This window comes from Macrobrachium nipponense, chromosome 39, assembly GCF_015104395.2.
Source record: "Macrobrachium nipponense isolate FS-2020 chromosome 39, ASM1510439v2, whole genome shotgun sequence".
Classification (NCBI taxonomy): domain Eukaryota; kingdom Metazoa; phylum Arthropoda; class Malacostraca; order Decapoda; family Palaemonidae; genus Macrobrachium; species Macrobrachium nipponense.
In genome coordinates this window covers 48,889,895-48,902,151 of record NC_061099.1, presented here as the reverse complement: position 1 = coordinate 48,902,151, position 12,257 = coordinate 48,889,895, and the positions used below count along the sequence as shown (strand labels likewise).

At 47.5% G+C, this 12,257-nt stretch overlaps 1 protein-coding gene across 1 annotated transcript in view; it reads right to left on the bottom strand.

The window, feature by feature from the left end:
- LOC135210456 (uncharacterized) overlaps window positions 1-11,900 on the bottom strand; it is a 55,162-nt gene extending 43,262 nt beyond the window's left edge. The window contains exons 1-3 of the mRNA XM_064243351.1: window positions 11,859-11,900; window positions 8,324-8,443; window positions 8,081-8,200 (exon numbers count right to left, since the gene is read on the bottom strand). Coding sequence (XP_064099421.1) covers window positions 8,081-8,200; window positions 8,324-8,443; window positions 11,859-11,900 — 282 coding nt within the window. The remainder of the gene's footprint in view (window positions 1-8,080; window positions 8,201-8,323; window positions 8,444-11,858) is intronic.
- Window positions 11,901-12,257: the final 357 nt, after the last annotated feature.

Here is a 12,257-nt window from a genome sequence, read left to right as displayed (position 1 = left end):
AGAAGAGCCAGCAGGTCCGGATACCAAATGGCCTGTGGCAGCCTTTGGAAGCCATCAGGATCATCCTGACATTCGGGATGACCAGTGCTCGACTGATCACCTTGCGAATCAGGCTGAACGGGGGAAGGTACTAGCGGCAGCTGGATAGGTCGTAAGCTTTCGAACAAGGGGTTCGGTAGTTAACTGCTTGTCCGACAGGCTGCGCGCGGGCGCGACTGGTAGGTAAACAAATCACTTTTGCTTTTGGCCCAAGCAAAAACTGCAGAGTGAGGGGTGGCATGAGGTGGGGCTATGTGTAAAAGGACCTCAGGTTTGTATAGTTAGGAAAAATGCAATTTTGGACAAATTGTCATTTGTTCCGACACGGCATACAAAACCTTCGGTCCTTTTACAATAGGAAGACTCACTTCTTGGTGGGTGGAATCTGAGTCTTTTGTGAACAGACTGGTGTTCGCCCAACCTTGGAAGCCTCCCTGGTCGTTAAGAGCGAGGGAGGGATCCAAGCCTCTGTCCGATTGATCGGGGTGTTGCACCGCAGGATCAATGGTCAGACCTCTGGACCAAGTACTAAGAGAGAGGCAAGCGTATCTCTTCGTACCAGCAAACAAGAACAAGTTCCTATTTGCAAGAGGCAACAACGTTATGGTTTGTCTCTTGTTGGCATCCACTTCCCCCCCTTGTCAGGATGAGAGTGGTGGATATTCGCTCCTATCCCTAGTGAAAGGGATAGGATGGGGCTCTGTCGAGTAGCTCACCGGCATCTCGTCCTTATCCAGCAAGGTGATGACCGTATCCCTCTACCCACAGGTAGATGTAGAAAAAGATAGGAAGAGAAGCCAGTCACTCTCTCATTCACTTATCTATTCTTACAGTCACACCAGGACTCGATGCTGTTCAGCCTGCTAGGGTCTGGGTTAGCTACACAACGTGTTGAGCAGCCACCAGGGTCCTAAGGAAAACGATCCAAGGACCTGTGGGCAATATCCAAAAGGTAGAAGGAGGTGCCAGTGGTCTGGTTTGTCCAGACCCCTGCCTTCAGCCTGCGCCACGGAGAAGTTCTTGTGAACTCGAGGGAGTGTACTTCTAGGTCATCTTGGCTGCTGACGAAGAGTCTTCAACACTCCGCGTGGGATGTCGAGTTTCTTCAGAAAGCGCGGTCGCGCTTTCACAGGACAAAGCAGCATCTCCTTCGCATCGAAGGCGGTGAAGTCCATTAGGGAGGGGACTGTGAAGGACTCTAACCGATCGTCAGGAACCGAAGGGTTCAGAGTCTTCGCTACGAATTCGGTACGAAATCGAGCGTCACGAATCCCCATCCCCTGGATGCTTGACTTCGCAGGCAAAGTCATGCAATTACCTCAGAGGAAAAGAAGGGAATTTCGAATGACCTATCCCTCTTCTCGACTTCGGTGATGTCCTGTACCCATACTGGTCTATCCGTCTGCAGCGAAGTTGTTGTTCTCGGTAGTGGATAGGACACCGACACTCAATGTTGGGTGTCGATGGTATGGGTACTGTGACAAGCCGTTAGGACGAAGAAAGATTGTTATGGAACAACCGAACTAAGTCCACAGCGAAGTTCGTAACAGACTTGGGCGCTCTGACAGCTGCCTACTGACTGCGTTCGGTAGGAGGCAAGTTGTCCAAGCACCCGAGCAAGTCACGTGACCTTCGCCCTTAACAGGGTTATGCCAAGAGACTAAACAAATAATTTGTTCGTCACCGATGCAGAAGGGCAAGGTGATGACTCTCTTAAGGCATGTGCCCAACAGGCGAAAGTCAATTGCCTTCTAGAGACCGCGGTCCTTGATGGCAAGATATCTCATAGTATAGTGATTCTCGGGTAAGGAGAAACAACACTATGTGACGTTGAAGACGAAGGTGTACAGAAAATGCAACCTACGTCTTCACAGCTGAACCGAGAGAGGGATTCTCAAGATTCTGAACCTGTGCTACAAAGACTGAGAACGCTAACCGCTATTGATTGCTGTCCGGTGAGGACCGTAGTTGCAATAAAAGCGGAGCGCTTCCAGTAATGAAGACAGGGAACTACTGCTGAAGAACTGCTTCTCATGGGCTGAACATTTGGAAGTAGAGCTGTCAGGTCGGAGAGTAGGCGATGTCTTCTGACATATCTGTTAATTCGGGGCGAGCAATGAAATTGCACACCTACGAATACGAGATATTTTGAAGACAAATTCAGATGTCTGCAAAAATCATTCGCATTATCGCAGTGCGATGCAGCGGTTGACTAGTACAGACTTCTGTTACCGTGCGGTAAACAGAAAGATGACAGAGTCCAAGAGATATCTCTGTTGAAAATTCTCGCAATGTCGAAGGCGATGAAATCGAGCGTCACAGCAGTAGATGGTCCTTCATTATTGCGAGAATCCCCGTTAATCAGAGACCTAAGTCCATGATTGTTGGGCAGAGATACGGTTCGGTAGTCAATCCAACCAGGGGAGAGAGAGACGTAACCGACCGTGCATCTCAGAGACCTAGCTGATACTGAGCCGCTATCAGGCAGTTCAATACGCAGTAGCTCTCGGTGACTCGTCATCCTGAGTTGCCAGGTAATCCATTATTCCACGAAGGAATGCGTTCGGCTAGAACCATCGAGCATAAAGAATACGCTCGGAGCAATTATATTTAACCGAAACGGATTTCGGTAAATACAAAAGCTGATTTGGTGTTGTCATGACAATACCAAGTATCTAAAATCGAAACTGATAACTGCTGGGAGGTTGCAGGCAACCCCGAGTTGCAGTTCAATTAAGATACAATTCGTCTCGGTCACAAACCGTAGAGTTAACTACGGTATGCGCCTACCCACGGACAATTCAACTGTTAAAGAATCATGTCGCGAGGGTAATATACGTAGTATATTTGTAGGTTCTGTACCACGACCTCCATCCTAAATTCTTTTCCCCTCGAGGATAGAATAAGGATTGGAGATCGACCGCCTTCGTTCTCTTATTCAAGAGAGTGAAGGAGAAGTCTTTCCTAAAGGAAAGCTTCAATGGTGAACAGAATACCGAAGACGATAGTTCAAGCCAAACTGGAAGTTCCCGTCCGTTCTTCTCTATTCCAGGTTAAGCGCCTACTGTGAGATACTCTTCTTTCAGCAGCGGTCTTCTTCCAAATGCTAGAAAATTACAGGAATTCGAGCATAAGCGAGGTTCCCGATTATCGTGTAACAATTATCGGGGATTCTCGCTCACTTTGGACCGTGGTCTCGCCTGAGTGTTTGGAGATCGTAAAAACTCGAACACTCTGAGTGCGCTAGAAATTCCGTAGAATTCTAAGCACTCTGCGAAACCCCCACCGAATTCGTCAGACGATATCGGCTGGTGGTCCTCTCGATTCCCGTAGAAATCGAGAAAGGGGCAGGATCCCTCCTCAATGACCGGGGCTTACGTCAGGTAGGACCACCCGAAGGTCCCCCCCCCCGGTAGCGCAGCCCCTAACGTGGGATCTTACAGAGAAATCTCTGTAGGATCCCTCCCCTTTCCCTCGTAGCCGTAAGGAGAGAGGGAATGGGGGAGGAATTGGATACTGGCTCGCCTTCCCAGCGGATCTAGCAGTTGGAGAAGAAAAGGAGCAGCCATCGCCTTACGGCGATGGCCTCTCAGAGCCTGGGAAAACGTATCGTCAGGAGAAAACGTTTTCCCGAGGAGGGTTACGAACTCATACTGTAGGTAAGTGTCTGCCGCCACTGTGAACGTCGTCTGGGTGGGGCTGATCGACACCTGACAGTAGAGAGCCGATACCGCTCCGACTCATTTCAGTCCTCGTCGAGGTCGAAACCTCAGGAGGACCGAAGGGGTATTTAAATACGGTGTCCGAAGACACGTATAAACGCCTCTGTCGCAGTAGAGGAGGTGAAGTAGCTTGTTCGACCGTCCAGAACTGAGAGAGCCTTCTTGTCCGGAGACGAGAGACTACCTGGTTAACACAGTCGGCAAGCTCCGATCGCGGCGACCCCACCGTCGATTTGGGTTCCCTCTCGGGCCCCAAAACGACTCGAGCCGAGACACGGCTCTGCTGGTGGGAGCGGCGATCCTTCCCCGAGGTCATTGTGCTGACGAATCAGCGCCGTAACCTCGGCAAAGTTCCTCTGGATCTCGGAAGTCACAGCATCTTGCAGAGTGGGACCGTTAAGCCCTTCGAACAAGAGCATATTCCGAGAACCTTCCTCCTAAGAAGGGGGAACAGTGACAGCCCTCTCGCGGTCTTCCCCATCCACTTGCGCATACGCCCTGGCCGGTCCAAGAACCGTGCCTGGCACGTAGGGCGTTGTGGTGGGATCATGAGGGGCGCACCCCTCACGATCACTCCTCAATACCTCGCTCCTCCCGGTGTAAACCCGAGGTGGTTGAAGGTACGGGAGAGGCAGACCTGACGCTCCCTCGTTGCTCGCTGGCAGAACCAGCAGGTTCTTGGAGGGCTGCAGGCGATCGTCAACCCGCGGTGGTGGCGATCGAGCTGCAGGCCTGGTCGAACCGTCTCGCTGGGGGGAGAAACGGCTGGACTGAGCACAGCGGCCCCGATCTCGAGTGTCAGAAGAGCTGGTGCTGGTTGCCGTACCCGATCGCTCTCGTGAGAGCGACGGTCAGGCGACCTGCAGGCTCCACTGTCACAGTGAGACCGGTGCTTGTCCTCACGGCACGTCACGTCGCTGGTTCCAGCCAGTGGCTGGCACCGGCGACGGGAGGACCTCTTCCCAGCCTCAGCCCGTGGCCAGGTCCGTGGACCGTACGTCCCCGGGTAGCCAGCTGTTCGCCGCGAGAGCGAGAGCTGGTCTGGTGAGAGTCGCGTGAGCGGCTGTCACCAGTCTTCCGCCCCGTGCCGTGAACCTGACGCTGAGCGGACTCAGAGGTCTGGTTCCTGGCTGCACGGTCGCTGGTAGGCGGACCGTACACTCGGTACCTCCCGCGAACGACGAGGCGGCCGAGACGGACCCTGATGCAGTGGCAGAACCACTGACACCAGGCGAGGAAGTACCGGGGTTAGCCGGTACCCCTCTGGTCCCCGTAGTCTTCTTCCTTGCGGAAGAAGAGACGGGCCCCGCTCCCGAAGGAGCAGGAGGACCAGCGGAAGGAACCCTCCCGTCCCACCGAGGTGAGACGGGTCCCGAGAAGCTCCCGAGGAAGCTTCTTAGGAGGGAGGAGGCGACCTTCTTCTTCCTCGGCTGTAAAGCCTTAGAAGTCGAAGGGGAAGAGGCGGCGGCCGACGACGATGAAGAAGATGAGACGACGACCACGACACCTTCCTCCTCTTCTTCGTCAGCTTCCTCAGGACAGACGTTAAGATCTGCTATCAGGGCGGAGCCGGGGCTGCTGTAGCCGAAGCCACAGGGCCCGGACGCACCTGTACAGACAGACCAAAGTCTGGGGTAGTACCACCACGAACAGGGACGACATCAGCAGGTATGGGCATCTCAGGAACAGCAGGCACGGCCAGCACATCATCGGTAGGGACAGCCAGCGCAGCAACGGCAGGAACAGCCAGTGCAGCAACGGCAGGGCCGGACAGCAGCGCAGCAACTGCATCCCAGAATCGGCAGGTACGGCAGGCAGCACCGGAACACAGGAAGTGGAGCAGCAGCCAGCAACATCCTGGTACCGGCGGCAGGTCCAGGGGCGAGTTCTAGGGCAGCGGAAGTGTGGTCGCTGCAGCGCGGCAACCACGAGCGGCGGCGGCACGCCCCCCTCTCGGTACGGCGAACGGCACTTCACAGCGGCTGTAGGCAAGACTGTTACCACGTGAGGCGGGGGAGTACACCAGGTGCAGGAGGGACGTCGTCACCTGGTTGCGTGGTCACACTCCATGGGTGACCGCAGTAGGCCCAGACATAGAACCGCAGCCCCTGGACACCAGCACGCTCTGCAATTGGAAGGACGCCCATACCTACCAAGGTCCCACGCTCGTGGCAGTGCACCTGCGGAAATAATAGTAGTAGCGATAAATGGGGGGGAAATCCCCTTCGTGCGGGGGTTTGATCCCCCCTCCCGAAACGAGTGGAAGACCCCCTAATACAATTGTACATCGGGCACCGAGCGCCCTCCCCCGCGCTCGACGGACTCGGGCGAGGAGAGAACACCGATAACCTCCCCCCCCCCCAAGGGGAAGAGCCATCTGTGGGAACTGAGCGGGGGGGGGGTCTCGTCCCCACCCCCTACACAAGCACCCATGTACCCAACAACCAAAATAAGAGCTAGAGCAATCGTGCCATCGGCGACGAATACAAGGCATAAGGATCAATTCCCTGACTGAGCGGAACTTGAACCAAATAATATTGATGCAATCAATAATAAGGAACAAAATGAAAATGCATCTTGCAAAACGATTCACTCACAATGAATAAGGGCTCGGATCGAGCGCATTTGCGCCCTCTGGTACCGAGCGCAAGGGTGAAAGGTTTCATTTCTTACCTTTATGGATCAAGGTTTCTGGAAACTTGATCCATAATGAATTGATGCAATCAACAAATATATGAAAATGAAAAAGACTACTGCGCTGCGATTTCACTTCATACAAATACAAAAGGGGAAGGATCAATTCCCGTGAATAGCGGAAACATTGATCCAAGTCAACAATGCAATCTCAATAAAAAAATGAAAATGAAAAAGAAAACTGCACTTGCGATTTCACTTCATTCAAAATAAAAAGGGGGAAGGAAGATCAATCTCGGGTAAGCTCGGAAACTGATCCAAAATGAGTATTGCTACAATAAAAAATAATATATGAAAATGAAAAAGAATACTGTACTTGCGATTCCCACTTTCATACTGAATAAGTTCGTGCCGAGCGCATTCGTTCGGCAACGGGCATACAGGTCAAAAAAATATAAATGAAAAGAGCACTTACTTACGATTTTCATCTACACATTTCCAACCCAATATACGCTCGGAGCGAGCGCTCCCGCCCTCGCACCGAGCATACAACAATACGAGGATCATTCTGGGAAAAGAATTCCCGCAATTACGCCCTTCAGTCCGGCACTCGGGTAATCGGAGGGCGTTGTGAACCAAGATCCTTTAATTCACAATTGAATTCAATGAAATGATTGTACTTACAATTCAGTTTCACTAGATACATAGAAAAAGAAAAAAAACACAATCATGCGAAAGCAAACGACGATGAAGCGGGCAGAGAGCGATGATACACGTCCACACGCCAGCAGGCCGAAAGCAAAGTGGTTTGTTTACCTCCCAGTCTCCGCGCGCGCGCCTGTCGGACAAGCAGTTAAACTACCGAACCCCGTGTTCGAAAGCTTACGACCTATCCAGCTGCCGCTAGTACCTTCCTATTGTAAAAGGACGAAGGTTTGTATGCCGTGTCGGAACAATTACCAGTTTCTTCTGTCTACGACAACTCTTTTAACTCTTTCATTTTCTCTTGCTGTCTTGACTTCTTGTGCATATAGTCCATTAGCATAGCATAACTGAGCAGTAGTAAACCTTTTTCCTTACAAGTAACTTCTCTACTAGTGTATATAGCATCACAAAGTATGTCTAGTAGTGTACCATTACATCAGCATTAGTAACAACAGCTTTCAGCTCAACTAGTGTTCTGTTAGCATAGCATTACCCAGCAGAAAGTTTTATTGTTTCCGTCTCTCTCATTCCAGAAGTATGGCAGCTGGGGATCTCCCCCGGCCAGTTGTGGAGGAGGGGACAAGTGTCCCCCAACCTTCCCTACCAAGTGTACCACCTGCCCTCATGGCCCAGCAACATTTTTCCATTTAAAACTTTTTACTTCAATGATAACCTTACAATTCCAAGTTAAGCAAGTGTTACTGACACAAGAAAAACAGTTGCAGTGTGAAGACAGCCAATTCTGTAGTTAAGAAACTATGGAATTGGCTGTCTTCAGATTACAAATGGTCTTTACTGTTTTAAGTTATACTGAGAAGAAGCATCGAGCAGCTTTTCGAAAGCTATTGCTTTACTTATATATTTAATATATATTTACAGTGACATCGTTAAGGACTTCTTCACTATTTTAGTGACTCACACAGTTATGAGTTTTATAAATTATTATTATTGATATATACATAATTATAAAGAAGTACTACCATGGCTAGATGATCTGCAGCACTAGAGGAGGAGGATGTACTGATTACAGCCATTCTAACTGCTACATCAGAATCTGTTAACGCTGATATTATTTGATTTTCAAGTTTAGTAGCTTCAGCCTGCAAAAGATAAAAACAGTTCAGTAATGAAAATATTTTAAGGGCTAGAAATATATCCAAAAACATCCAATTTATATTCAGAAAGTGTCGCAACAATAATGCTTAAAACAATAATATACAAACCCGTAAACATTCTTTGATAATGATTCTACAGTGTATTTCCTCTGTCCATGTTGCAAACAAACCTTTCTTTTGTGGATAATTACTTATATAATCTTTACACAAGACAGAGACTGGTATAACCTGCAAGAGAAAGTCATTACATTAAAGTATTTAACACTACGTATAGGCTACAGTAATTACATCTTTTAAATGATCTAATAAAATGTAGTAAAATAAACACTCCTTCACAACTTTTTTTAGAGTTAAATATTGCTCTAATGGTACAAACATTAAAGTAGATATCTTTACTGCGGAAAAACAGCACTCTCTCTCATTCTAATGCTAGAGTTTTCTACTAAAACAGCATCACTATACAGTGTCAAAGTTTCCCTTACCCAGAGCTAATCACAACAAATTTTCCTACTGTTGCATCAACCAGTCCCAATGTTTGAAAAAGTTGTGGACACATTTTAAAAATAGTTTGTAATAATACAGTTGAACCTCTTAAAACTAGCATCCTGTGGTCCGGGAACTCCCGGGTGGTGCCACGTATTGTTTACATTTTCAAGACAGCAAAAATTATGCCATATTTCCTTTGCTTTAATGAAAATAGTTATCAATGAAAATATGCAAAGTCAAATATGTTTTTTATATTGATTTTAAACGAATAAATACTTTTTTTTTCAAACATATTCCACTTGAAAAGGCTCTACAACTCAAACTCTACTCCACACAATGAGACATTTGGCAAAGCACGAATTCCCTACTGTGTGTGTGTGTTTGAAAGACATAGCAAACACCATTTTTATCATTTCTTTTATGTAACTGTGTATTTACCTATTCATATGCCACCCCATGAGATCAGATGATGCTAGAGGTAAGAAGCGGACGCATAAAAGGATTTTGACGTAAGGAAAAATCTATTCTGGGCGATTGGCTCGTGTCGCCAGCGAAATATCCTTTAATCTATTTATTTCTAGGGTAAATGTACTAACACATACCAGAGAATAAATAAAATAAGAAAAAGGTCAGTATGACTGACTCTCTCACCCTCTAGGAGGGTGTCGGTGATGAACACTAGGCGTGAGAGGGACCACTACCACGAGCAAATGCAATGAGAAATCTCCCACTACAAACCCTCCAAGGAGGGAGCCGTCCCACAGAGGGAGCAGCTCGTACTACTACTACACCATCCCACGCTTGCGACTGCTGCGCCTCTAGTGGCCATCCTGAAGTTAGCAGACAATCTTGAGCGAAGGGATGGGTAGGGGGGGGTATTTCGCTGGCGACACGAGCCAATCGCCAGAAATAGATTTTTCCTTACGTCAAAATCCTTTTCCTCTGGCTCAGCTCGTGTCGCTTGCGCGAAATCGTACCAGAGAACAGCACAAGATTGTAAACAAAGTAAAATAAAATATAATAAAAAAACAAAATAGGTCTCAAATGAAAGATACAAAATAAAAGAATGAATATAATTGCTAAAAGATACAAGTACACAGTAAAGCAAAATCAGAATTATGCTTAAATTATCCCTTAAATCTAATTATGTTAATAATATAAGGTAATACATATATACAAATAGGTACAATGATTACCTATCACAATAAAAATCTGTGTAACAACATGTATCAAAAATAGAAATAGCAAATAGTATAAAATTTACATAAATATTTGATCAATGATAAAATAAAATATCTTAGGAATGTATATGACTTAATATACAAAACCCGTAACCATTGCATTATGATGTATCCCCTAGCATAAAATAATAAGGGGATAACATTCTATGAGATCAGTATGGTAATCAGATGTGAGTGTCCCTAACCAGACAAAAGGGGCCACTTATACAATCATAAAGCAGCTAAGACACAGGTAAATGTTAATGAACAAGGCAGGAATAGACGAACTGTTGGGTGAGGCAGGTAGAAAGGAGACTGAATCTTCTACATATCTAGCTAGAGTCAGGGGAAACTATGTTACCCGCTGCCTACTGCTGGGAATTTCAGAGCTTCCAAGGACTAAGGTAGTGACGTTTGAACACTGTCGGCGATTTCCATCCGGTATATTCTTCTTTAAATCAGCAAAATTCATATGTTGGAAGTATAATTAATTGAGGTGGCTACTGCCCTGACATCATGTGCTTTGGAAGGAGTCAGGATTGGCTTGTTTGATAAAGTACAGGATTTGTTGCTGATGCCTTTAGTGGATAAAGTACCACCTTTTCCCTCCTAAAGAGGGGCCCCGATGAGGAAGAGGAGGTCCTGGATAGAAAGGCTCGTAAGGTTGAGACCGGACAAAGGGAAACATCTTGTGGAAGGGGTAGTACCTTTCCAAGGTTCCCACCTCATCAAAGGATCTTCATTCTTTGCTAAAAAAGCTACGTTCCGGAGAAAGTAGCACTTCCCCCGTGGGAAGGAATTGAATATGATCCGGATCTCTGGATAAAGCCGACAGTTCTGAAATTCTTGCTCCTGAAGCTAGGCTTAATAAAAACAGAGTTTTTCTTAGGAGCATCATAAACGAGCATGTGTCATTATCGGTTTCGGAAGCCAGTTTTAGAACATCGTTTAAGAACCATGAAACTGACGTAGGCCTGACAGAGGGCCTAAGTCTAGCACATGCTTTAGGAATAGACGAGAATAGGTATCTGTCAAGTCTATGTTAAATCCAAATTGAAATATCTTTTTCAATGCTGACTTGTTTGTCGTAATCGTGCTAGCTGCTAAACCCTTTTCAAATAAAGATCTGCAGGAAAAAGGATATAGCAGAATTAACTGTCATGATTCTGATATCAGACTCTCTCAGGAAGATTGCTAACTTTTTGACGGCAGCATATACTGCCTCAAAGTTGAATCCCTTTTATCGGATTCCAGGAAAAGAATATTCTGAGGGTCAATATTCGCATCTCTTTTTGCCGCAAACTTCATGAAATCCATAAAGTTAGGGTTTTGAGAATCCCTGAGGAAGCGAACACAGTCTTCGTTTGTACTGACTGGGAGAGCTTGGGGACTGGGGATCCGAAGGGGACGAAGACCCAGTTCCAGGATCAGGGGGTACCAATTGCTCTTCGGCCAGTCTGGGCTACTAGAGCCACTTGACCCCTGAATGTCCTGAGTTTGTCTAAGACCTTCATAATAAGGATATTCACTGGAGGGAAGACGTAAATCTTCTCCCAGTTGTTCCAGTCCAGAGCCAGGGCGTCCCCGTGGGCGTTAAGCCAGAGGGTCCAGGTTTGGGGGCTACATAACACGGTAGTTTGTGGTTCGCTTGTGATGCGAAGAGATCCACCTGTAGCCCTGGGACTCTTTGAAGGATCCATTGGAACGAACTCTCGTCTAGAGACCATTCCGACTCTAGGGGTTACTGATCGGGAGTTAGGGCGTCTGCTATGACGTTTCTTACTCAGCTATGTGGGTGGAGGAAAGATGCCAACTGAATTTGTCTGCCAGGAGAAGATGGCTATCATGACGTGATTTAGATGACGTGACTTGGAGCTCCTCTGTTTATGCAATGTACTACCACTGCGCTGTCCAAGACTAGCTTTATGTGGGAGTACCTTGGTGGGCGTAATCTTTTCAGAGTCAAGAAGGACTGCCATTGCTCCAGTACGTTATATGGAACTGACGGAACTGGGGTGACCAAATTCCTTGCACCTTTTTGACCTGGGAGTACCCTCCCCAGCCGCTTAAGGACGCGTCTGTGTGGATGGTAATCCCTGGTGGAGGGAAACTGAAGAGGGACTGACACTGACAGATTCTTGACTTTTGCCCACGGCCGAAGCCGGTTCTTTAGAATCAGAGGTACTGAGGATAGCTTGTCCTGGACCTGACATTTGCTCAAGAGCGCCAGATCCTGGTTAGACTTTCAGTTGGCTTTCATTAAGATGTTCGTTACTGAAGCAAACTGGAGAGAGCCGAGGATCTTTCCTGAGCTCTCCTCGATGCTAGTTTGTGAC